The following is a 26,404-nucleotide window of genomic DNA, read 5'->3' on the forward strand; positions in this document are numbered from 1 at the left end:
GACCCACAGGTCCTGGAACCTCGCCTGCAGAAATCAGAGCGGGCCATAGGTCAGGGATAAAGATCAGACCACAAGGCAAGGAGGCAAAAAGCAGGCAAACAGCGGAAAGGAATCTGGTGTTGTCTCTGTGTGGCTGCTGAGACTGCCAAAAGGCCCAAGCAGCTTCTTTCCGCCCCCGGCCTCTGTTCTGCTTCCCTATTTTGCTTCCTCTCTCTGCCCCACCTTCCCCTTCTGCTCCGCCTTCACCACTCAGTCCCCGCCCACTCTGCCGCTCTGCCTCCGCTTTCCACCCTTTTCCGACCTTCCTTCACCCCCCCCCCATCTGCCCCGCCTCCTGTCCGACCACAACGCCCCAATTCCTCCCTTCGGCCCCTACCCCCGTACTGTCACGCTTCCGCCCCTCGTGCCGTTATGCCCTGCCTCGGCTTCTTCGCCCCACCCCTTCTCTGCCTTTGCCCCATCTCCTCCCCGGTCCTGCCCCCATCCCCTCGGCCCCGCCATCTCCCCGGTCATGCCCCTTCCCTTCGGCCCCGCCCCTCTCTTGGCCCCGTCTCTTCCCCGACCGACGTGTCCCCTTCCCCTAGGCCCCGCCTCCACCCTGGTCCTGCCTCCTCTCGGCCCCGCCTCCACCCCGTCCCGCCCCCTTGCCTCGGTCCCGCCCCCTTCCCATTGGCCCCGCCTCCTCTTGGCCTCGCCCCTCCCTTTGCAGGTCGCTCTTCTGCAGCCCTGGTCCGGGGCCTACCAGGGGCGTGTGCGGTTTGGCCGCCCGTCTCTCTAGTTGCGGCTGCGCGGACCTCCCCACGTGCTCTGCAGCGCATGCGTGTGGCTCGCGCTTGCGCACTGCCAGCCGCGGCGCAGTGCTGCTTGGTGGTGCCGGACTCCGGACCTAGCGGCCATGGGTTGGCGGGCGGCTGGGTCACCGAGGGCCAGGTAGCAGTAGGGCGGCAGGGACCGCTGGCTCGGCCCAGCATGTAGACGTCCACGCGGGTGCGCGGCAGCCGACGGTGAGTGCGGGACCTTGGGTCACCCTCTGCCCGGCGTCACTCGCCGCTGGAGGCCCGTGAAGGCCGGGTCACAGCGCCGGCCCTGCCCACCTGCCCGAGGCCGGACGCTGGTGGCACTGACGCGCCTCCCTGCGTCCGAATGTGGGCTGCGGCCAGGATGACGCGTGGTCTCGGGGACGAGCCTGTGGGGCAGATCTGAGGATCCGGCCAGGGGATGAATCCATGGGACGAGTCAGAGGTTCGGGTCCCGGTAGCAGCTAGGGAGGCCTCCGTTCTGTTCCTGGCCCTGGCTACTTGAGCGCGCTGTACCGCGGTCCACTCAGCTCCCCTGGTCTTTCTGGGACCTTAGCAAGGAGGAGAGGGCTTGGCATACAAAACTTCAGAAGCCAAAACTTGTGCAAAGTAGGAAGTTAGGCGTTTCGTAACAACAATCGGGGTGTGGAATTCTCCAGAAACACATTTTAAACTTGCTGTCCAGTACTTGCCAGAAAATTCCAAAGTCCTGAATTCCTAGAGGCGAGTGCCTCTCATGACTCAGATGTCACGTTCACAGACTTGTGCTCTGGCCGCTTTCTTAATTGTGGTACTAGGGCGTGCCCATCGCAGTCCCAGGGTCTGTTTTTCCTTGGTCAAAACCCAGCCTCTTACCAGCTCTCCTCTCAAGCAAAGAGCTTTCTCCTCGCTTTGATTTTGAATAGGGCCGGGCGGTGGTGGCGCACGCCTTTAATCCCAGCACTCGGGAGGCAGAGGCAGGCGGATCTCTGTGAGTTCGAGACCAGCCTGGTCTACAAGAGCTAGTTCCAGGACAGGCTCCAAAGCCACAGAGAAACCCTGTCTCGAAAAACCAAAAAAAAAAAAAAATGATTTTGAATAGGAAATTATTTTTCTTTTCTTGTTTGCTAACAATCTCTATTTCAGTTCAAAACTTATGCATTTGGCTTGACTCTTGAGACGAATGTTTTTCTAAACTATGTTCATTTACTTCATGGATCACAGTTGGTTTTTGCAGGCCTGATGGTGGCATCCTTGCCTTAGTAATTTAAGCATCTTGCTGAATGACACACTTCAAGAACCTCAGTTTCCCTCCCAACATTGCCCTCCTCAGCCTTTAGTGACCTCCTGTCCCTTGGAATTCCTTGTAGCATGCTTTTCCTCAGCCATCACTTCACTGAGACTTACGCAACCCCTTCTTGTGTTCTGGACAGCCATCGGTGACAATATACTGCCCGACCAGGTAGCACCATTTGGAGGTGGCATCTCAAATTGTTTCTGCCTTTTCTCCTTTGTGGATTTATGTAATAAAACAATTGGCAGGGGTGCTGTTTGTTCATTTTGTCTTGTTTGAGATGCCACACAGATCCAGTCCAGATCCTTACACATAAGAGATGCTGTTCCACGTACCCCTCCTTTTGGGTAGAAGTGACTAACAGATAACAGCAGTGTTTAGATTAAGTTAATAGTTCAGTACTCTAGGCTTCACTTGGAGGATGGAGAGACACAAGTGACTTTCCTTTACTTTTTTTAAAAATTTATATGGACGTGAACGTGCTACTGCTCATGTGTGAAGCAACTTTGAAGAGTTGGTTTTCTCCTTCCACCTGTGGGTTCCATGGATCAAACTCCAGACATCGGTCTTGGCAGTACGTGCCTTTGCCTGCTGAGCTGTCTCTGATCCTTAATTTGTTTTTAGACATAACGTCATGTATTCCAAGCTGGGTTCTAACTCCCTGTGTAGCCAAGGATGACTGGACTTCTTGTCCTTCTGTGTGTACCTCTGCATGCTGGCACTGTAGGCATATGCCAACTGTATCCAGTTGGGGTTTTTCTTGTTTTAATGTGATGTTGGGATCAAGCCCAGGGCTTTGTGTGTGTGAGGCAAGCAATCTTCCAACTGAGCTACATTTCCAGGCCTCAGGTGGTCTTACTGTTTGAAGTTTTCTTCTCTTTTCATGTGTATGCATGTATGTGGTTATGTGCACTTGAGTGCAGGTGCCTGGGAGGCAGGAGCAGGGGTCAGATCCCTGGGAGCTGCTCTAGGTGGGTTCTGGGAAGAGAATTCAAGTTCTTTGGAAGAGCAGCAAGTGCCTTAACTGCTAAGGCATCTCTCCAGCCCTGCAAGTGACTTATTATAAGGGAGTGGATTCATCTGCATCTTTATTACCTCAGATATGCCTATTTCCTGGTAGAGCAGCAAGAGAAAGTCTGTGCAGAAAGCTCAACACTGCCAGAAGGAGCCTTGGGAGGACAAGAGGACAGGCTGTGGCCTCAGGCTCCTCTTTCTTAGCTCTGTTAGCACTTAGCACATGGCTCCAGCCCTCCTGAAGATTTCACTTTTCAGCCCTGGAAACGTGTTCCTTGTTTGTGATGGTTGCTTATCATTTTGCCTATGTCCTGACCCATGGTTGCCATGCTCCTGGGGCTACCACATGAGAACTAGAAAATTCATAAAAACGATGTTTGGGTTAAGACAGAGGTGGTACCAACATATGCCAGTGCCATCCACTCTGCAGTAGAGAGGGGTGGTACCACCTGACCACTCAGCCTCCTAGACCCATCTTCTTGTCTGCCCTGTGTTGGTGGAGCCTCACCGTTCCACCACCAGATGGGGTCTCTGATCCCATTTTTCAGAACTTTCCAGAAACAGCACACTTCTCCCACCTCTCTGCTAGCCTGGCTATCGTTTATTTGTAGAAATGAGGTAGATATTAGATAAATACTAAGACCTGGACAATGTGACTCACAGTAGTGATGTCAACCTGGTCGATATAGCAACATCTTGTCTCAAAAACAAGTGAATAATAAGCATGAAACTTGGGAGGGTTTGGGGGGGGGGGGTGCTGCATGCCTTTAATTCTAGCACTCTGGAGGCAGAGGCAAGTGGATCTCTGTGAGTTCAAGGCCAACCTGGTCTACAGAGCTAGTTCCAGGACAGCTAGGGCTGTTACATAGAGAAAGCTTGTCCCGGAAAAAAAAAAAGCATGGAACTTGATATTAATGAAGAAGTTAAACATTTCCTTATTACTCTCACTAATTTTCCTTTTCTTTCCTTTTGCGTCTGACTCTTGTGGCCTAGCTTGCAGTTTTCCCACCTGTGTGCCGAGGCCTGGGTGGATAACAGGTGTGCACCAGCAGATCTGGCTTTAAATGTCTTATGTTCTCCTGCTGACTGGCGTGTGTATTCCTGACCGCTGTACGTGTATTTATTGACATCTTGATGTCTTTCTTGCTACTTTCTTAGGTTCTTTAGGAATACTCCATTGTGGTGATCCAGTGCTTTTCCTAGGCCTGTTAGGGCTACATAATGAGACAAAACAATTCCAATAGGTTTAACCTAACCCTGACCCAGCTGCCTCAGCATCTGCTGACCTTGCCTAGAAGTAGCTGTCACTTCACTTTCTAGACCTTGCTTGGAAGAGAGTCACCTAGAGAGAAGTTGAGGACCAAAGGGTGCAGCGGAAAAGGAGTGATGGTTCAATCCGGATAACCTGAGTTCAGTCCCAGGGACCTCAATATAAATGGAGAAAGCAGACTTTCATAGAGACCACAGCGTGTGAGCTTTCTCTTTCTTTTTAAAATTATTTATTTTGTATTTTAAGACAAGTTCTCTCTATCGCTGTGACTGTCATGGAACTCACTGTGTACACTTGTACACTGGGCCTGGCTTGCTTGCTTGCTTGCTTGATTTGTTTGGTTTAGTTTTTTGAGGCACAGTTTCTGTGTGTAGCCCTGACTGTACTGGGATTAAAAGTGTGGCCACCATTGCCTGGCTCTTTATTTACTTTCTTTGTTTTTTCTTTCTTTCTTTTTTTGGGGGGGGGGGTTTCTTTTTTTTTTTTTTTTTTTTTTTGGTTTTTGGTTTTTCGAGACAGGGTTTCTCTGTAGCTTTGGAGCCTGTCCTGGAACTAGCTCTTGTAGCCCAGGCTGGTCTCGAACTCACAGAGATCCGCCTGCCTCTGCCTCCCAAGTGCTGGAATTAAAGGCGTGCGCCACCATCGCCCGGTTTACTTTGTTTTTTCAAGACAGGGTTTCTTTGTGTAACTGCTCTGGCTGTTCTCGAATTCACTTTGTAGACCAGAAAAGAGATCTGCTTGCCTCTGCCTTCAGGGTGCTGGGATTAAAGGTGTGCTCCACCACCACCTGGCCTCATTTTTTAAATTATTATTATTATTTTTAAACAGTGTTTTACTATCTGCAACTTACTATGTAGACCAGGTTGTCCATGAACTCACAGAGAACCACCTGCCTCTTCCTCCTAGTGCTGGAATTGAAGGTGTGCGCCACACCTTACAAGTGTAGTTTTTAAAAAGACACGGGACAAATGACTAGTGGTTACTAGCACTTGTTGCTCTTAGAGAGGAAATAGGTTTGTTTCCCTTGGCTTCTGTTAACATGGTGGCTAACACCTGTAAGCTGCAGTTCCACAGAATCCAATACTCTTCTGGTCTCTACGGGAATTGCACACACATGGTACATACATACAAGCAGGCAAAATACCCATATACCATATACATAAAAATTAATAATTTTTTTTAAAGGCTCCAACAGGGAATAGGAACCTGAGAGCCCAGGCAGTGGTCACTTTCTCTTTGCCTTGAGAAACTAGCAGTCCAACTCCAGTGGACACAGAATAGGGTGTTACAATGTTCTCTTGATAATTCTTCGTCTGCACGTTCCTTCTGGCCTCAGTCTGGGGTCGTAGTCTCCTCCCCATGAAATGGTACCGCAGTCCAACCGCTGAAAGTGTTTGCATGACAGAATGGTCTTGTCTCCTGTGTTCTGCATGTTCTGTCTAGCTCTGTCTCCAGGAAACTCAAAGCTAGGGCCTGGAAGACCCAACAGTCCATATTGTCCAGCTGCTTGGACAAAGGCCAGGTGCAAAATGTACCAGAATCTGTCTATGCTCATGACCAGGAAAAGGCTGTGCCTTAGCCTAGCCATATTCTGTTAGTGATGTGCTCAGAATCACTGTTGGGTCTTTGCAGCCCTAACTTCAGAGATGCCTGTGGCACCTGTTATGATGCTGTCTTCCCCCACCTGGTCTTCAGCTCCGTGCTGATGGGGTGAATTTGGGCTTAAACACTAGAGCAGAGCAGGCAGGGGGACCCAGGCTCCATCAGCGGATCTGTGCCACTGCCCAGCGCATCCCATGTAGACACTTACCCCTGCACAGTCTTTTGTGACAAACCGCCCACTCTGCCCAGTAGTGACCTGATAGGGCACTGCGAGGAAGGCCAGCACAGGGCACAGAAACCCCACAGGCCTTGGCCAACATAAACCCGTGGTCTCCACCAGGGAGCAACTTTTCTAATTTTTAAAATTATGTTTGTTTACATGGTTTTTGTGAGCAGGGGTGGGTTCAGGTGTGCACAGCCTGTCTGTGGAGGTCGAAGGAGTTGCTTTTCTCCTTTCATAGTGTGGGAGTCCAGGAGTGGACTGAACCCAAGGAGAGAGGATAAACTATATAGTGAGGCTATGTCTGTTAGTATATACACATATTTTCTTTTAAATATTTATTTATTTATTAGGTATACAATATTCTGTCTGTGTGTATGCCTGAAGGCCAGAAGAGGGCACTGGACCTCATTACAGATGGTTGTGAGCTACCATGTGGTTGCTGGGAATTGAACTCAGGACCTCAGGAAGAGCAGGCAATGCTCTTAACCTCTGAGCCATCTCTCCTATACACACATTTTCATTTCTTTAACACTACCTTAGAAAAAGTAAAATGGATGTGGCAACATAGTTCCGTAATCCTAGTTACTGGGGAGATGGGCAGGAGGACCAGAGGATTACATGGTCAAAGACGCCTGGATCACAGGATGAGACCCAGTTGTGTTTTGTTCTGGTTTGTTATAAAAAGGCCGGTCTGGTGGTGCACACTTTTAATCCCAGCATTTGGAAGCCAGATGCAGGCCAGGTGATCTCAGAGTTCAGGAACAGCCTGGACTACAAGAGTGAGTTCCAGGACAGCCAGGGCTACAAAGAGACCCTGTCTCAAAAAATAAATAAATAAATAAATAAATAAATAAATAAATAAATAAATAAATAAATAAATAAATAAATGAAAGAATATACATACATTCATATGTGTGTGTATATATGTATGTGTGTATATTTATGTGTGTGTGTATACACACGCACAAGTTGGGAGAACAGCTCAGTGACAGAGTACTCCATAGCAAATGTAAGGCCCTAGGTTTAATTCTTAAAAACAAAGTAAAAGATTTTAAAGGCCGTAATGATTTTTTTTCTCTAGCATCTCTAATGGTTTGATTGTACACATCTGTCATCTCTTTTGAGTTCATGTTTGTATGTGATTAGAGGAGATAGTCCAGGGGCTGGAGAGATGGCTGAGGTTAAGAGCATTGGCTGCTTTTCAGAGGTCCTGAGTTCAGTTTCCAGAAACCACATGGTGGCGCACAGTCATCTGTAATGAGATCTGGTGCCCTCTTCTGGCCTGCAGGCATACATGCAGCAGAATACGATATACATAATAAATATATATAAACACATATATAGTAAATATATATTTAATAAATATATACAAGATAAATCTTTTTTAAAAGATGTTTTCAGTTTTTGGTCTTTTTGACTGGCTATCCACCTGTTTAACACTACTTGAAGGATCTTATGTGATATTTTGATTGTATTCTGACAAATAAAGCTTGTTTGGAGTCAGGACAGGGCCAGCCACTAGTTGACCATAGAGGTTTTGAGGTTCCCCAACGTAACGCATACGAGAAGGAGATTAGATGCAGGGACTTTTTTTGAAAACAGGGATATAGGATGAAAGGGTAGATTTTTGAATCTACTTTTTTTGTTTTGTTTTTCGAGACAGGGTTTTGCTGTAGTTTTAGAGCCTGTCCTAGAACTCGCTCTTGTAGACCAGGCTGGCCTCAAACTCACAGAGATCTGCCTACCAAGTGCTGGGATTAAAGGCGTGCACCACCACTGTCCGGCAATTTTTGAACCTACTTTTAAACCAAAACAGTAACTACTAGTCTTAAATATTTTACATTGGTAGGTGTGGATTTTTGTATATTGATACATTTTTGAGGTTATTCTTGTTATGCTGTGTATATTCCTACTTTTAGATATTTTTGTCTATTGGTACAAATTTAAGGTTATTTTGTAGAACATCATGTACATATGTTCCTGCTGTTGTTTACGGTATTGTACCTATGCAGCTCATTTAACAATACAATGTAATTTCTAGTTCTTGAGAGTTATTATTGCAAACTTTTTTAGGATAATAAATAAATGTAAGTTAGAAATTAGTCACCTATTACAATCAAACTTGTAGTCATGTTAGGTATGTTTTCAAGGTCAAACAAATATTTTAGATAGACAGGTGGTCTTCAAAAACTTCAGAGATCTATAGAATATGGCATTTAAGTTTGTTTTTGTTTTTTTGAGACAGGGTTTCTCTGTAGCTTTGGAGCCTGTCCTGGAACTAGCTCTTGTAGACCAGGCTGGCCTCGAACTCACAGAGATCTGCCTCCCTCTGCCCCCAGTGCTGAGATTAAAGGCCTGCGCCACTGTTATAGGTTTCTTTTTTGTTTTGTTTTATGACCATGTTTTTCTGTGTAGCCTTTGCTGTCCAGCAACTCTCTCTGTAGAACAGTCAGGGCTCAAACTCAAAGTGAGAACTGTACAGAGAGAAACCCTGTGGTGGTGGGGGAGGCACTGATGGACTTTAGGGCCCCGCCCCATGACTCACTTCTTCAGAGGCCCTTCTCAAGATACAGTCACAGGGTAGTTAAGGCTTCGAGATAACTTCAAGCAAGGTGCTGGACCTGATGGTGCAGCTGTTATCCCAGCTACTTTGGAGGCTGAGGAAGGAGGATCACAAGTTCAAGGCCTGTGTGGGTAACAGAGAGACTGTGTCTCAAAGTAAAACAACTTGGGGTACCAGCTCAGTGGTAGAGCATTTGCCTAGCATGAGTGAGGTCCTGGGTTTAGTCTCCAGTATTGCTAGTGCAAAAGAGAAGCATTTAGATCACACACTACTTCATCTGTGGTCTACACTGTCTTCCTTTCTCCTTCCTTCCCTTCCCTCCTTCCTTCCTTTTTTTCTTTTGACAGGGTTTTTCTATGTAGACTAAACTGGCCTTAAACTCAGAGGTCCTCCTACCTCTGCCTCCTGACAGCTCTATTAAAGGTGTTTGTCACCAGGCCTGATACTTCTCTTTTTTGATGGCAATATTTGGTTTTTGACACCAAATATTCTGTTCTGTATTTGCTGTACAGGGGTTCACTTTTTAAGGATGGGTTATGTTGAGTGCGTGCTTGTAGCAGATGTTATCCGTGACATTTTTATATCAGTGTTCTAAGCACGAAGCTGTGATGTTTATGTTGTTGTTTTGTGTTTTGCCCCATTGCAGGCTTCCTGAGGCAGGGCAGTAGGTATGGCTTGTCATTGACCACAGTGTCTAAAATCATGGCACTGTGGCTACTGTCCCCTTCATCACAGTCCTTTCTAGAGGTTGAGGTTTTTTTTTTGTTTTGTTTTTATAGTCTCCTATGTAAATCATGATCTTGAACTCATGATTCTCCTATTCTGCCTTAGTTCCTTAGTGCTGGGATTTCTGCCATGTAACACTATGCCAGGCTCTCTGAAGGTTCTTTATAATCTCCTGTATCAAGAAATGCCTCAGCAGTTAAGAGCAAATACTGCTCTTGTAGAGGACCAGAATTTGGTTCCCAGCATCCATATCAGGCAGCTTATAATCACCTGTAACTACAGCTCTAGGGGATCCAACTCCTGGCTTCTCTAGGCACCTGCACATGTACCACATGGATGTGCATTTACCACGCAAACACGCAGCATATTCACCTAATTAAAAAAAATTAAAGGGGCTGGCAAGATGGCTCAGCGGTTCCTGCTCTTCCGAAGGTCCTGAGTTCAATTCCCAGCAACCACATGGTGGCTCACAACCATCTGTAATGAGATCTGGTCCCCTCTTCTCGCCTGCAGGCATATGTGCAGACAGAATATTGTATACTTAATAAATAAATAAATATTTTAAAAAAATACAAAAAAAATTAAAAATCTGAGCCTGGCCTTGGTGACTCATGCCTGTAATCCTAGCACTGCAGAGGCTGTTGGCAGAGTTCTGGGACAGCCAGGGCTACACAGAGAAACTCTCGAAAAACCCTTACTTACATAAAAAGTAAATAAAATTGCCGGGCAGTGGTAGTGCACACCTTTAATCCTAGCACTCAGGAGGCAGAGGCAGGTGGATCTCTGTGAGTTCAAGGCCAGCCTGGTCTACAAAGCTAGTTCCAAAGCCACAGAGAAACCCTGTCTCGAAAAACTAAAAAAAAAAAAAAAAAAAAAAAAGCTAGTTCCAGGACAGGCTCCAAAGCTACAGAGGAACCCTGTCTCGGGTTCGGGGGGACTATAGTGATATATGAGGTCAGCCTACATGAGGCCTATCTCAAAAGTACTCCCCCCTCCATGTTATCGGTGTATCCTAGTTAATATCAACCTGACACAGCCTTGTCTCAAATGATCATCAGCCATTGTGGGTGGGGCCATGCCCTGGGTGCTCCTAGGTGTTACATAAGGAAGCTGCTGAGCACTGGAGCAAGTCAGTTAGCACATTTTCTTCATGGTTTCTACAGGTTTTTACCATGACCTCCCTCAGCAATGGGCTGGGAACAGGGTATGGATATGCAAGCCCAATAAATCCACCCCAGAAAACAAACAAGGCCCAGTTCTTTCAGTCACTTACCAAAACTAGTTTATTATGCTTTCTCGCCAGACACTGCTCCACTCTTCTTTGTGTTTAGTTTGTGTCTGAGGCAGATAAAATGTAGCCCTGTCTGCACTGGGATCTTCACAGAGCTCTGCTTTGTCTCTGCTGGTTTTCTTTGTTGTCTCTGTTTTGCAGCCCTTGGCTGGCCTGGAAGTCTCTCTGTAGATCAGGCTGACCTCAGACTCAGACATCCTCCTGCCTCCGCCTCCTGGCTTCATGGGCTCTCGTTCCCATGCCTAGCCTTCCCTGTTGCATTGTTTTAGAGACAGGAGTCTAACTGTAGCCCAGGCTGGCCTGGACTCACAGAGATCTGATTGCCACTGCCTCCCAAGTGCTGGGATTAAAGGCAAGGCGTGCGCCGACACCAGCAGCAGGCTAGCTCCTCTGATTCTGTTTCCACTTTTATTAGTTCACCACCACTCATCCTCAGAAAACCCAGTTTGGTTCTAGGGGAGTAAATACACTTCGTGTTTGCCCGGTTTCACCATCTGGATGTTGCCTGCCCATGTGGCATCCCATGCTGGCTTTGACCCCAAGCAGGCTGGGAAAATGTGTCAAAACTCCAGGAGGAGGGGCTAGAGATGGCTCAGTGGTTAAGAGCATTGCCTGCTCTTCCAAAGGTCCTGAGTTCAATTCCCAGCAACCACATGGTGGCTCATAACCATCTGTAGTGAGGTCTGGTGCCCTCTTCTGGCCTTCAGGCATACACACAGACAGAACATTGTATACTAAATAAATAAATATTTAAAAAAAAAAAAACTCCAGGAGGAGAGGGACCTTTTTGCTTCCTCTGTCTTCCTGATTTTCCTGAGCCATGGCATCAGAACTGTGTACCTTCATGACATTTGGGAAGTGAAGCTTCCTTTGAGGATTGTCACTGGACTGACCCTAGACTTTTTAGGGGTGCGGCCCAGTGCATTCCTGCTTTTCTTCAGCTTTTAGGGACTGAAACCTGTTTCTGTGCTGCTATCCACACCACAAGGGCTGCTATGTGGTGCTGTGTCCACCCTTCCAGGGACCCTTTTATCTAGCTTGTGATGGAAACCCTACAACTGTCTTGGTTATTTTGTGCTCACTCTCCGCTATCTTCAGATGGATTCAGAAACACCAGTGAGGGTTGAAGACACACGGTAGTCCCAGAGCACTTAGCTGGAACGTGTGGCCCTGGATGCAGTCTTGCACTGAGGATAAATGCCAAGGGTTCTGAGTTCTTAACTCTAGGGCAAAGGTAGCATATTTTGAAGAACTTTGGAAAATGGAAACCTGGCAGCTTCTGTGCTGTTGCATGTGACTTTCCTTAGGGAGTCTGTTATCTGTTCATCCAGATAGAAAAGTGGTCCCAAGTCCAGCAGTGAATTTACTGAGGTTACTTACAGGAGCCTGGGTGACTCAGCTGTATCAGTAGAGTCTTTTCCCAGCAGTGTTTGCTGCTTATACCTTCAGGGAAGGGAGGGGCCTCAAGCCCTTCCCTCCCCCCCCACACCCCCACTCCTCCACAGGGAATGTCCTGAGGGTCCCTGGGAGCCTTGGCAGGTAACCACAGCGGTTCAGATAACCACAGCCTACCTTTCCTTGGATGCTGCTCACGTGCATTGACTTTCTTTATTTTATCAATGAAGGCGTCAGTGTTTTCTCCATCGACTGTGGAAATGGAACAAGAGAAGATGAGTGTGAGTAAGGAGTTGAGCCCTGACTCAGCCTCCTACCACTGCTCAGCTTGTCATGGGGATGAGACCTGGAGCTACAACCATCCTATCAGGGGCCGGGCCAAGTCTCGAAGCCTATCAGCCTCGCCTGCCCTGGGCAGCACCAAGGAATTCAGGTAGGACCAGGAGTCCCCTCTCCTCTCTTGCTGTGATGGGACATGTTAGATCCTGACAGGACACGGCCTGTGTCAGTGTGAATCAGCATTGCTTAATGTGAGTTTTGTCCATAGGGTGGGGCTTGGCACTGCCCAAGCAGTGTTGACCTTAGAGGGAGATTTATGCTGGGCACTTGTTACCAACTAATATGTGCCAAGTATAGGCTGCACTATGTTTTCTTTTCTGCCTCAGCACAGAACCACCCATCCAGAGTCATGCTGACTTGAGGGTGAGCTGAGAGAAGTCCTGGTCATGCTCAGTAAAAGACTTAGGTGCTGCTGGAGCAGGGGCGCCACTGCGACCAGGGCCCTCGGGTCTCATGGGCAGGTCGTGGGGCGCTGCCTTCCTCTGCTGCGGCATAAAGCCTCAAGGGAAGGAAGATCACCTGACAAACATGGGGTTCCACTGACATCAGGAGGTGTTCTCACTCATGGTGACAATAACCGTGTTATAGAGCTTCCCAGAGACCTGTGAGCTGTGCAAGCAGGCTTTCTAGTGAGGAGCCACTTTAACGTCATGGCGTCTTTTCTGTGAGAAAGATGATCTCTCAGAGCTCCTGCTCGGTAGCAGTGGAGGGACAAGAAGCTGCTTCAGCTTCTATATAGAAAGTTCTTCCTGTGAGCGATGGCTCCAGCAGAGGCCAGGTGGCCAGCACCTTTGCTCTGGGTGCACAGCTGATCACGGTGCCCTGTGTTGCCTGTTCCTTCTCCACTGTGTTTGTACCCAGCCAGGTTTGGGCAGAATTGCCTTAGTTTCTGGTTTGTGTGGGGTTTGGCATAGCATTTTTTTATTCCAGGAATGTTGAGCCTGTGAAAGTGACCATAGGTCAGGGCAGCTTCTGTCGCTGGTGGCTAATGCCCTCGGGCAGTGTGGGGACAAACAAGTTTTCCCATGCAATCTGTCCTTCAAGGATGGACTGCTAGTGCTGACTCCTGTCTTTTGCAAGCCCTAAATTTCCTGCCTGGTAGCCTTTAAGTTCCTATAAAAGTTGATATTTGTGATATTCTGCATAACTTTTTAAAGGCTTATATAAATAACCCAGGCTTGGTGGTTCACACTTGCAATCTTATCACTTAAAAGGCTGAGGCAGGAAGATCATGAGTTTAAGGCCAGCCTGGGCTATAGAGGGAGGCCGTACTTGAAAAAAAGGAGGATAAAAGGGGAAAGGCTTTATGTAAAACCTTAGCTCCTGTTTAGTCCAGAAAGGTCTTCAGCAACCAATCGACTCCTCTCCAGGAGTCAGCTGTCTAGTCTGGCCAGGCTCCATGACCCTGGACGTGGCCCATCCCCCAGAAACAGAGCAATCTTTTATCTGCGTCATCAGGACTGGAAGGTTTTGTGGATTTGGAGGCAGCTGAAGGGGAAAGCGAGTTTGGAGACGGCTCTTGTTATTCAGTGTTGTTCTCTTTGGGCTGTGAAGGGTTGGTGAGACCCCAAGACCTGAGTGCAGTGTCCCAAGAAGAGAAATCTCCATACTGTTTCTGTCTTTGTGCTGATCCCCCAGAAGCAGAGGGAGCCCTGACTGCTGCTGTCCTTGGCTCTGGCAGGCACAGTGAACCCATGTTTGCGTGCTTAACTGGCTGGGCCACTTTTCAGGAGGGAAGGCTGGTTGCTCAATTAGTATCTATGTTGTAGACACATGTGCTCTAGAGCAAATACTTCTGCTAGAATGTTCATCTAGATTATTGAGGGTGGCGCCTGGTTTTGACTCCCGATTATAGCCCACAGACCTGCTGAGAGGCTCATGCCAGTCCCTTACTAGACTTGTGCCTTTGATTTGGGATCAGTGTCCACAGGAGCTTGTCCAGGTCAGCTTCCATGTCTCGTTACTGCCATGGGAACCTGAGCAGCAGCGAGCTCTGACATAGCATCCTGGACCAGGGCAGGATCTTCTGTGCCTGCCATGTGAATGCTGTGGCTGATGGAGCTAATGTCATTTGGGTTTCTTGGACTTTGACAGGGCCTGACACAGCCCATGTCTGTCTTGCTGCCTGTCCCCTCCTACTTTGACATTAGCCCCCACTGTGCTCCACAGGAGGACCCGCTCTCTCCATGGGCCATGCCCAGTGACCACATTTGGACCAAAGGCCTGCGTGCTACAGAACCCCCAGACCATCATGTAAGTTAACCAGACTTGGCAGGGGGTGTGGGGGGGGGTCCTGGTGATTATCATGGGATTGCCCTGTGTGGGGTTCTGAGTTGTTTAAAACAAAAGTCAAGCAGGTGTCTTTCAGAAACTTTCTGTATTCAGAGATGCCTAAGTGGAGAAGCTCAGCTGGTGATTTCTCTCCCATGGCTTCCAGAGGCAAAGGGCAACACACCTGTAACCTGGCACTCAGTTTGAGACAGAAGGATCTCCAGTTCCAAGCCAGCCTGAGCTGTTAGTAAGATGCCAGCCTGAATCACAGAGTCAGACCCCATCTGAAAAACAAGAACAAATAAACAAACCAGGGAGAAAGAGAAAAGTGTTGGGGAACTGAGGACTGTAACCATGGATGCCAGGTTCCTTCCTGTGCCTGTCCTGCACAGGTTGCATGGGATCAGTGTGAGATAGTTGTGAGAATCCGTTCTAACACAGGGGTTTCTCCTTTCATTGTTCCACAACTAGAAATGTAAATTTTCTTTCTTTTTCGACCTGATTTTAGTTGCTGGAAAGTTGTCTCTCCTTGTTGGTGCATGTGTTTGAAGGGTGGGTTTGCCATGCTCCAGGTGGAACACAGGCCTCACCTGTACCAGGCATGCGCTCTGCCGCTGAGCTACGTCTCATCCAGCGCCCTTCACAGCTCTCACTGGGTCTGACCTCAGCAGTTATGTGTCTCGTCGTTGCTGTCAGCCCAAAGAGCGAGTGTGTTGTCACTGTATTCTGCACAGTGTCTAGTTGTGTTTTGTCACAAGGTACAGAAAAAAGAAAAATCCCTGAAATGGGTTGATACTACTGCTTTGTATTTTAAAAATTTAGAATGTTAGCCAGGTAGTGGTAGTGCATGCCTTTAATCCTAGCAGAGGCAGGCGAATCTCGAGTTTGACATCAGCCTGGTCTACCGAGCAAATCTCAGGACAGCCAGGGCTACCCAGAGAAACCTGTCTCAAAAAAATACGCAAGCTCCGGGCAGCAGTTGCTCACACCTTTAATCCCAGCACTTGGAGGCAAAGGCAGGCAGATCTCTGTGAGTTGAAGGCCAACCTGGTCTACAGAGTGAGTTCCAGGACAGCTAGCAACCAGACTGTCCCACAGAGAAACCTTGTTTCAAAAAACAAAAACAAACAAAAAGCAAGCAACAACAAATGATTAGAATGTCCTCTGTGAGTAAAGGTACCTGTTGTCAAGACAGACATCGTGAGTTCAAGCTCCAAAATTCACATGGTAGAAAGAGAAAAGATTGTCTTCTTACTTCTGTACTCTTTGTGATACACACACACACACACACACACACACACACACAATCAATCGATCAATCAATCAGTAATCACAGCACTCTGGAGACAGATGCAGGCAGATCTCTGTGAGTTCAGGCCCAGCTTGATCTAGTGAGTGAGTTCCAGGACTATACAGAGAAACCCTGTCTCCAAAATAATAATAATAATAATAATAATAGGAAGAAGAATTAGAATTTTATTTCATGACTTTTGTTTTTGTTTGGCCCTCACTGCTCCTCATTCAGAGACCTTTGTGATTTGTACATCTGGAATCTTCCTTCAAAGGATTGTGTGAAAGGGCCACATGTCTGGGTGGTGTGCTGGGACTTGTTGGGTAAACATTAGCCTGAGTGTGTGAAATGGAGACGCTGCACGTTTGTTCTTGTTCCATAGGCAGGTGATGTACAATGGGGCTGGTTTCCCCTCAGAACACACATGCCTGTGCTGTGTTCTCAACCTTCCTCATGTTGTGGTGATCTCCAGTCATAAAATCATTTCATTGCTACTTCATAACTGTATTTTTGCTACTCTTATGAATCGTAATGTAAATAACTGATATGCAGAATATCTGGCCCCCAAGAATATGCAACCCCCAAAGAAGTTCAGACCTTCAGGCTGAGAACCTCTGGTCTAAGCTTCCTTTCAGATGACAGCGCTGTTGCCTGTTCTGCCACCTCCAGGCCGTCCAAGGAACTGCAGGGTTAGTGTAACTTAGTACTGATGCTGTTCTGGAGGGATGCTAGTATTAGTGCTTTTGAGACAAAAATTTCCAGTGCCCGTGTGTTCACAGAGCAGAATTACGAGTTATTGCTACTGCTAAATATATGTCACGGGAAGGAAGGGATGCTGACATGTTGTATACTCCCTATCCGTACATCCAGCAATTATAATCACACCAACACCACAGTCTCCTAACGTCTACTGTGACCTCACTGTCTATCCCACATGTGGCCACCCAAGCTCCCTACCACCTAGAGCTCTGGGCACGCTCCCTGCCCTCTGCCCCCTTGCTCCTGGCCCCTCGTGCCTGCCCACCACCTCCCAGTGCCCTCCTAGTCTCTTGCGTTTGCCCAGTACCAGCTGCTTTCAGCTACTTCCTGCACAGCCTGACACTCGCCCCTTACTTAAGCCTTTCCAACAGCTAGTTTTTCGTATAATTTATATATATGTGCCTGAGTGTGTCTGCTTCACCTTATGTTATATATGTGTGTGTGTGCCTGTGAATGTGTCTGCTTCATCCTATGTATGCAGCTTCCTGTGGAGGCCCGAAGAGGATTTTGGAACCCTTGGAACTAGAGTTACAGGCAGTTGTAATATATAATATATGTAATATATAATAGATGTTGGTTCTGGGAACCAAATACAAGTCCTCTGCAGGAGCAGTGTGTGCCATTCACTGTCCTGAGACTTCCTCTAGAGAACAGTCTGGCCTCAAACTCAGTTTCAACTGTTTCTGCCTCCCAAGTGCTAGAATTCAAGGTGTATGCCAGCACAGCCGGGGAACATTAACTGCTGAGCTATCTCTCCAGCCCCTCACAGCCGGTTTTACTTAGATTATCAGTTACTTAGACCAAGACACAGAGTGGCCTCCAAGCTAAGTTCAAGGGTGGGTTTTAGAACAGGCACTCACCTGCCTCCAGTTGTTTGCTGGGCTCTGGGGTACATAGTTCTGTCACTTGTGTCTCTGTAACGTTCCACGTGTAAATGTAGGGCAGTAGTACCTGTGTTGTAAGAATGAGGACTTCATATGTTTCCCAGATATTCCCAAGATAGCCTAGAGCTCATCCTGAGGACTTTTCAGAGGCCGTGTTTTCCTGTGGGTGGGTGAGACTCTCAGCCGCTGTTAGTTGGGCACAGTGGTCATGCATCCCTGGCTGCTGCGGCAGCTCATCCAGAGCTGGTTCTGACAGGCCATGGCCTGTCGGCTCCACATGGCACCTGAAGTTCAGGCTGCCTAGAATGGCCAGCATTCCCCTTCAGGTGACCCAATAGGAAGTTGAGGAACTGGTTTGTGGTCACAGGGAGGGCTTGGCATCTTGACTTGTATATACTAATCCTGGTGGTGCATGCTGAACCCTTCTGAGCTTTTGGGCTGAAAGTTGTGGGCTGAGCCTACCTGGGGCAGCCATGACACACACATGGGCAGGGCAGGGTGTAGGTGGGGACTTGGAGCTCTGGTGGGGCAGAGGGTTGTGATCACTCAAATTCTCTGGAGCCCAGAATTCAGGAAGTGGTTGCCTTTCACCTGTAGCCCTTTCACCTGCAGCCAGCCTGAGAACTCCTCCCTGTAGGCGGGCCCTGCCATTTCCAAGCTCCCAGTTCCCTAAGCAGTCAGGACTCTGTGGCCTGCCAGAGGCCTGCTAGGCAGGTGGTCCTGGTCCTCCCCTAAGAGCAGGGAGTTCAGGCTGGCCCTCTTTGCTCTTAAAGTTAACCTCCTGTTTTGTTCATTTTTAAAGTAGATGGTTAAGCAAAATGGTCATATATTCAGAAGGAAGTCTACATTTTATTTATTTGATTTTCTCAGTTTAGAGAACACTTCTGTAGGACCTGTGACAAGGCTTTTACATTTGGCTTTCAGTTTTGAAGATACAAAAATTAGACTTACAGTGTAACACACAAGTAGGAGCATGGTAGCCAGGCAGGGCTCTGTGTGTGTCTGCTTGTAGCACTGAAATGCTGGGGACATCCTGCTGTCTCCTGGAAGGTGGAGACCGCCTCAGGAGTCGTGAGCGCTACAGGCAGATGGTGAGAGAGAGGTGGCTATGAGCGGCCCCTCCCCTCCCAGAAATGCCAGAAACAGGTGAGTGCTGTGACCAGGGTTCCATGGTCATTTTCTGACCTGTCTTTAGTAGTTTGTGTTATAATTTCAAAAGTTGGTAGTGGGTTTTCATAGGCTGCCATATATGGAGCCTTTTTTAATTGGGAGAAATTGTGTTGGATAGGGAAAATGGTGTTTCAGAAGTAAGATTACCAGGCCAAGCATGGTACCAGGTTGTGCCTTTATTTCCAGCATTCTGGAGGCAAAGGCAGGTAGATCTCTATGATTTCAAGGCCAGCCTGATCTTATATAATGAGTTCCAAGCAAGTCAAGGCTACATAGTAAGAACTTGTCTCAATAGATAAATGAATAGAGAAATAAGTTAATAATTAAGAGCCAGCCAAGTTTATGGCATCGAGAGGTAGTAGGCCATAGGCCGTCCATGCACATAGAAGGAAACACACACGCTAAGGGTCCTGGGACTGGAAACCATCCACAGTAGACCCCAGGACAGAGGAGCTGGTGTTCTCACTGGACTGACAGACAGCTTAGGCTTTTCCCTCTGCTCTTCTTGCTGCCCCTGTTCCCACTGGGGAGTGTCAGAAGGAAATGAACACAGCATGTGTGATTTGGCCCATGACGGTGATTACAGGTACAGTTGGCCAGCAGGGTGCCCAAGGGGATTTAAGCAAAGCCATGTGGACAGTAGCTGGGCAAGGGGTCTTCAAGGATGGTTGCTCTGGCTCCAGGCTGCAGGATGGCTGGCGGCCGACCCTGGAGGGGTCTGGTGCTGATTCTGTGCACACAAGTTGGCAGTGCATTTTAACTAGTTCTTGGTGTACTTATTTTTATTTTTCCAAATTGCCTGCTTCTTCCCTCAAGGAAAAGATGACTGCTGGTATGAGCTCTCTTCTCTCCCTAAAGGCACATCCAGGACCCTGCAAGCCAGCGGTTGACATGGAACAAGTCTCCCAAGAGTGTGCTTGTCATCAAAAAGATCCGAGACGCCAGCCTACTGCAGCCCTTCAAAGAGCTCTGCATGTACCTCATGGAGGTAAGGCCAGCAGGTTAGGGCTGTGCTCGGGGTGAGTCGGGGAGGAGACTTGTCCAGGGTTGTCTCTTCCTTAGCTGTCTGAAGCATTCTTAAAAGTTCTTACTAGCCCACAGTGCTGGACGCTGGGAAACTCAGGGTGGAGGAGCTGCATCTCCTGAGAGCCTCGTTATACCTTGTCAACTTGCCCCATGGCATTACCCCAGTTCCTTTTTTTTGTTTTTTGTTTGGTGTTGTTGTTTTCCAACACTGGAATTCTCTGTGTAGCCTTGACCTTACTACAACTCACTTTGTAAACCAGATTGGCCTTGAACTCACAGAGATTCCCCCCCCCTCTGTCTCACGTTCTGGGATTAAAGGCCTGTGCACCACCACCTCTTGGCTACCCCACTTCTAAGATACTAGCAATGCTAGCTCTCCTGACCTCAACCCTCCTAAGTCATGCTGCAGCAGTTAACCCTCACCTGAGTCCCTTTCGTGTTGCCTGCAATACAGCTCCCAGTCTGGGTGAGTTTTAGCTTGTGATTCTGGAGAAGCAAAGTCCAGGGCCACAGTTGATGCTCGCCATCTTCCTTGCAGAGCCCAAAGGGATAGGACAGCATATGGAAGGAGGCGGTGTGTTCCTGTTGTGTGTGTACACATCTTCTACCCTTTCCCCTTCCTGTGAAACCATCAGAATGTCAGAATGTAGTGGTGTGGCTCTACCATGATGGGCTCACTCCTAATCACCCCAACACCTCAAAATCATGTTGCTTTTCAGTAAATGACTTGGGGGACACCCTCAACACATCCAATTCGTGGCATAGCTGTCTGGTTCCTGAGCCACTAGGTTAGAAAGTACCTATTTGGGAAGAAGCTTCGATGATGTCATGAGTCAGAGTTTCTGGCTACATAGCAACGAAGTGAGCAGGCTGGAAATGACTTGCTAGCTAAGGAAACAGCTCCCCCCCCCCCGACCCAATGTGGAAAAGCCAGCATGACCTGGGCTGGGCTACTGAGGGCTGTGTGGGGGCTCCCGTGTATACTTTACTTCCAGGAGAACAACATGATCGTGTATGTGGAAAAGAAAGTACTGGAAGACCCTGCTATAGTGAGTGATGAAAGCTTTGGACCAGTGAAGAAGAAGTTCTGCACTTTCCGTGAAGGTGTGCTCTCTCGACCTCTCTCAGTTGGCAGAAGCCATGAGCATTCTGCCTTTGTTGGCATCTGCATGCTTGGGCACTGGGCTGTGTATGACAACAGTTCCCAAGATTTGTGTCTGCTCTCTAGATTATGACGACATTTCCAACCAGATAGACTTCATCATCTGCCTCGGAGGAGATGGTACCCTGCTCTATGCCTCCTCTCTTTTCCAGGTAAGGCTATGTTTCAGGGTACTGATGCATTGTTTGGGTACAATGTGAGGAGGTGTTTTCAGAATGTGAGTCCCCTTACTCTTTATCACACAGCTTCATACTAGAAGCCACAAGCTTCTTAGTGTTCTTACTTAAGGCAGTGGTTCTCACCTGTGGCTCACAACCCCTTTGGGGTCAAACAACTCTTTCACAGGGGTTACCTATGACCATCAAAAAACACACAGATATTTACAGTAAGATTTATAACAGTAGCAAAATTACAGTTATAAAGTATCAACAAAAATAATTTTATGTTTGGGGTCACCACAATATAAGGAATTGTATTAAAGGGTTGCAGCATTAGGAAGGTTGAAAACCACTGCTCTAAGGAGGTAGAAGTTTTTTTTTTTCAGCCCAATTATTGGCAGTAAAGCAAGTTTGCAGGTAACTAGTCTCCTGGGGTGACTAGAGATGAATGGACATGCTCTGACAGTGCTGGGCTGGCCAAGGAGGGGGAGAGCAGTAGTGTGGGGAGACTCCCTGAAGGGGGACCACGTGGCCACAGACCAGACCCTCTGGGAGAAACCTGGCACTGAGGAACTAGTCTGGAAGCCAAAGTCCCAGGCTGGTAAGGGCAGCAAGGAGACATTGGAACTTCTCTGGTCTCACCCTCAGCAAGGTAGGAGCTGGCCCACGGTGTGCTAGAAGAGTAGGCATTCGGTACCCTAGTGGGCTGCCAGGGCAGAGCCCATCGAGCTGGGGGTGGGAGTGGGGACTGGGGTTCTCCCAGCAAGTTGTCATCTGTGCTTTGCTGCAGAAGTTTCTGGCCACAGACTGCAGACAACTTGTACTTGAACGGGGTTTTTGCTCAACCCTGTTTGTATTCAGATGGGGCCTAAACAATCTCCATTTTTCTTCTCCCATCCACCAGGTCTCTGCCAAATCTGCCTACCTCTAGCCTTTGTATTTCTGTAGCCACATCTTGTATCTGGTGCTGGCCACATCTTTCCTATGTGACCAGTGAGCTGGTCTGGGCTTGTTACTTTTGTTTCTTTTTGGCCCTTCCCACCTTGTTCTCACTTCTTGGGGAGATAGCACCATCCTGCCCTGTTCTGGCTCTTCTACCTCTTGCCTTGCTCATGCCTACCCATCCCCAGGGTCCACAGCTATTGGCAGTTTGGTGTTTCCTGGGTAGCCCAGCAATGCCACCTGGTCTCCTCACCCACAGGGCAGTGTGCCTCCTGTTATGGCCTTCCACCTTGGCTCCCTGGGCTTTCTGACCCCGTTCAACTTTGAGAACTTCCAATCCCAAGTGAATCAGGTGATAGAGGGTAAGTTGGAATGTTCTGGATCTCTCAAAACAGCTCAGGGTTTACCTCCTCCTTGGTTATGTTTTTGTTGCTGCTGTTTTTATTTTTTAATTTTATGTGTATAAGTATTTTGCCTGCAAGTATGTCTATGTACCACATGTATGCCTTGTGCCCATGGAGGTGTGGGATCCTCTGGGACTGGAGTTACAGATGGTTGTGATCCACCATGAGAGAGCTGGGAATTGAAACTGGGTCTTCTTTAAAAGCAACCAGTGCTCTTAACCACTGAGCCGTGTCTCCAGCCCCCTTGGTTTTTTTTGTTTTGTTTTTTTCATATTTGTTATTTAATGATGTAGTTTCAAGATTTAGAGATTTCTAAATTTCAGATATTTCAAACACTCCTTACTAAAGTGGGAAATCTGGCAGCACATGGCTGCTCAGGGTGGCTTTGGTGGAATGCACTGAGGTCACTGGCGTAGAACAGAAAGGTGAAGGGTCCCAGCCTCCCTGAGCTGGATCCTGCTGACCCCAGGGAATGCCGCGGTCATCCTGAGGAGCCGGCTGAAGGTCAGGGTGGTGAAAGAGCCCAGAGACAAGAAGAGAGCCATCCATAATGGCCTCAGTGAGAACGGCCTGGACCCAGAGGGCGGAAAGCAGGCCATGCAGTACCAGGTCTGTGGAGACGTCCCCAGCAAGGGATCAGGGTGGGGTGCACTCGGGCTGGGATCCCTGACACTAGGATAAGAAACTTGGGGTGCACCGTAAGTGCTTATGGTAGTGCCATGGCCTTGCCATCTCTTCCAGGTCTTGAATGAAGTGGTGATCGACAGAGGCCCCTCCTCATACCTGTCGAACGTAGATGTCTACCTGGACGGACACCTCATCACCACTGTGCAGGGCGATGGCGTGATCGTGTCCACCCCGACGGGCAGCACAGCATATGCAGCTGCAGCCGGGGCTTCCATGGTCCACCCCAATGTGCCGGCCATCATGGTTACGCCCATCTGCCCCCACTCGCTGTCATTCCGGCCCATCGTGGTCCCAGCAGGGGTTGAGCTGAAGGTCAGAGCAATCTCCCTGTATCTCCTCTGGTCTGTGAATCTTGACCCTGAGCCAGCAAAAAGCAATTGTCACTCCCTCAGCACCTGCCACCTCCAAAAGACAATGCCACTCCCAGTATCTTCAGATGGGAGCCCTGCCTCTCAGCTAGCTTTGCAACTGTCCATGGTCTCTGGTGGCACAGAGAGCTGGCCAGCCCTCCATGCAGGGCTCTCAGTTGCAAGTAGTAGGGATGGGCCCCATTGGGAGTGAATGACGAAAGTGTCTCTGTGATGAAAGACCCCTGATTGGTGTACTCCACAGAACCTTTGACCTGGTCTCTGGCTGACCTCTGAGTGTCCAGCCCAGCCTCATTTTTCGATCACCTCATCACAGGCCACTCAGGCTAGTTTGTCACTAGCGTGAGTTCTAATGACCATGTCTAGGAGGTAGCTGCCAGTCTTAGAGCACCGACGTGAGGCTGAAGTTGTTCCATATAGGAACTCCGGAGGACCCCGAGTGGGCTGGGACGCACCCTGCATACCTAGAGCCCACTTTTGTTCCTGTTCCACCCCTTAGATTATGCTGTCACCAGAGGCCAGGAACACTGCATGGGTGTCGTTTGATGGACGGAAGAGGCAGGAAATACGCCATGGAGACAGGTGTGGGGCTGCAGTGCTGGGCGTGGGCTGACCTTGTTTTCTGTCGTGTGGTATTGGTCCCTGTTACAAAGCATGGCCACGTGTAGGTGTAGTAGGCTTGTAGCAAGGCCATGCCCCTTGGTTCTTGTTATACACAGAGACTGGACTGGTCTGAGCCTAGATCTAGGGAGAGTCACCTCTGGCAAGGCTGTTGCACTGCCTGTGACCTGCAGCACCTGCAGATGAGAGGTCCATAGCCTCAGATAGCGGTGCACTGACTCAGGCTAGCTCCTCCTCTTCCTGGATGTGTGGGTGTGCTGCCAACAGCAGTCACAGACTCTAGGACGGACCAGCAGAGCTGCTTATGTATTGGCCTGGTCATTCTAAAGTCCCCACCCTGCCTCACCTCAGGAGAAGTTGCCTAGACCCCTGGGAGCCAGAGACCTGGTGAAAACAGGGACAGAGTCTCTGTCTGATCCTCTCAGGATCCAGGGTGGCTGCTTCCATTTGGACAAAGTGAGACCCTGGGAGAGGGCCTTGACCTAGGGAGAGTAGTTTGTTACTTGAAAAGGCACCCAGCTTACACAGACGTATTTCTCTTTCCTTCAAAGCATCAGCATCACCACCTCCTGCTACCCGCTGCCCTCTATCTGTGTGTGTGACCCTGTGAGTGACTGGTTTGAGAGCCTTGCCCAGTGTCTGCACTGGAATGTTCGGAAGAAGCAAGCTCACTTCCCAGAGGATGAGGACCAGGACGAGGAGGACAGCTAGGCCTCACTTGCCAGCCTCTGACCTGAGCCCTCAAGCCCTTGGGGGCCTTCCTTCTCTGGCTCTCCTGCTGGCCTTCTGGCCGACCTGGCCTTGACCAACCACATGGCTGTCCAGGATCTCTGTGTCCTGCCTGCCTTGCTGGGAGAGCTTGGGTCTGCCTTTTGAAGAAGAGATCAGCTTTTTAATGTTTTTAAACCTCTTTTTCATTTCTAAAGAAGCAAAATGAGAACTGGGCTGGGTGTCCTACATCTTTCCCATGGACCCCCTGAGATCCCAGGTCAGGAATTCCCATAATCAGTCTGTTGAAATTCTGAGGGGGTCAGAATGAATTGATCTTCCCTTTGATATTGAAATAAATGTCTCAGCCAGAAATCTTCCTTTAGCTGCAGTGCTTTTCCCCAGGGACTGCACCTTTCCCCTGCAACTTTTGGGGTCACCTGGCAGCTTTGCTATGGGTTGGCAAGGCATGTGATGGCTAGGTACCTCTTGAGTCTGGCCCAAGGCCTCTGACTCCTCCCAGAGCAGAGGCCACACTTTGCACAGCCATCCAGCAACGTCACATTCCTCATATCGCAGGGCAGCAGCTCCCGAGACATTTTAAATCCTGTGTACACTTTTTAGAGATTATTTTAAACTTTCTGAAGTGATTATGTACATATTTTCTTGTACACACTTTGTGAAGATTTAGAGGGGACTGCCTGTTGTCCAGTGTTTACATTGTGTCCGGGACAGGGCTCCGTGCTTCCACTCTTCCCTTACACAGTGGCCACAAGGGGTTTGAGACCAACTCACTATTGGCATCAGGCTGTGGGCCTGCCCTCCTTCCACAAGAGTCTTAGGTTTGCATCTGAGCAGCAGCCACGTATAGCCCTCTGTGCAGCACATGTATGTAACACAAGTAACACATGTGGACGCCACACAGACCCTAGAGCGTTTGTGGAGTCACTGGTCAGCCAAGGTGCTGCAGTTAGGTCATCTTCCCCTCTTCTGGCGGGAGGAGGAAGGGAGAACTGCCCATTCTTCGCCTGGCTTTCAGGCTTCTGTCCTGTGCTGCTCAGAAGGGTTCGCCAATTACTCTAGTGCTGACCACGCTGTTAAAATCAGGACCTCCAGGCCCTTGTTGACCTCAGCACCTCTGGATCCCTGAGTGGTCTGGTATCAGTGCTGTTAAGTTGCGGTTGCTTGTCCCCAAGATCTGTGCTGTTCATCTGTTACAGTAAGCACAGCAGGCCTCTGTGTGGTCCAGAGGAGAGCAGGGTCTGCATGGGTCTAAATAGCATCTAAATAGCAAGTGTTGACAAGTCTAGAAGCAGCTGCTATCAGACTGATCTAGAACACATGGAGTTTTCACGTAAATTCTTAATGTTTCATATTAATATCTTAAAATTTGTTAATTGTTAATGAAGGCCTTATTACTATTTTCAGATTCTTTCAATAAATAAACTTGTTTAAAAAAA

General features: G+C 48.5%; 1 protein-coding gene across 3 annotated transcripts; it reads left to right on the forward strand.

The window, feature by feature from the left end:
* The first annotated feature begins 829 nt into the window (after positions 1 to 829).
* Nadk (NAD kinase) lies at positions 830 to 26,404 on the forward strand. 3 transcript variants are annotated; one of them, XM_075947180.1, is made up of 11 exons: positions 830 to 1,004; positions 12,385 to 12,587; positions 14,663 to 14,746; positions 19,727 to 19,856; positions 20,890 to 20,998; positions 21,123 to 21,208; positions 22,416 to 22,518; positions 23,030 to 23,169; positions 23,302 to 23,559; positions 24,115 to 24,197; positions 24,788 to 26,404. In XM_075947180.1, exons 2-11 carry the CDS (start codon positions 12,415 to 12,417, stop codon positions 24,945 to 24,947), a joined length of 1,326 nt encoding a protein of 441 aa, XP_075803295.1. In that variant the 5' UTR covers positions 830 to 1,004; positions 12,385 to 12,414; the 3' UTR covers positions 24,948 to 26,404. The 3 variants fall into 3 exon arrangements, with proteins under 3 accessions (XP_075803295.1, XP_075803296.1, XP_075803297.1); XM_075947181.1 differs by lacking the exon at positions 24,115 to 24,197; XM_075947182.1 differs by lacking the exons at positions 830 to 1,004; positions 12,385 to 12,587; positions 14,663 to 14,746 and adding an exon at positions 18,705 to 18,844.

The sequence above is a fragment of the Microtus pennsylvanicus genome, chromosome 13 (genome assembly GCF_037038515.1).
Source record: "Microtus pennsylvanicus isolate mMicPen1 chromosome 13, mMicPen1.hap1, whole genome shotgun sequence".
Taxonomy (NCBI): domain Eukaryota; kingdom Metazoa; phylum Chordata; class Mammalia; order Rodentia; family Cricetidae; genus Microtus; species Microtus pennsylvanicus.

Excerpts from the sequence above, each read along its gene's own strand:
- Nadk (XM_075947180.1), top strand. The coding sequence starts at position 12,415 with ATGGAACAAGAGAAGATGAGTGTGAGTAAGGAGTTGAGCCCTGACTCA. Across the intron at positions 20,999-21,122 it reads GTTCTGCACTTTCCGTGAAG|ATTATGACGACATTTCCAAC; the intron begins GTGTGCTCTCTC and ends TCTGCTCTCTAG. Across the intron at positions 24,198-24,787 it reads GAAATACGCCATGGAGACAG|CATCAGCATCACCACCTCCT; the intron begins GTGTGGGGCTGC and ends TTTCCTTCAAAG.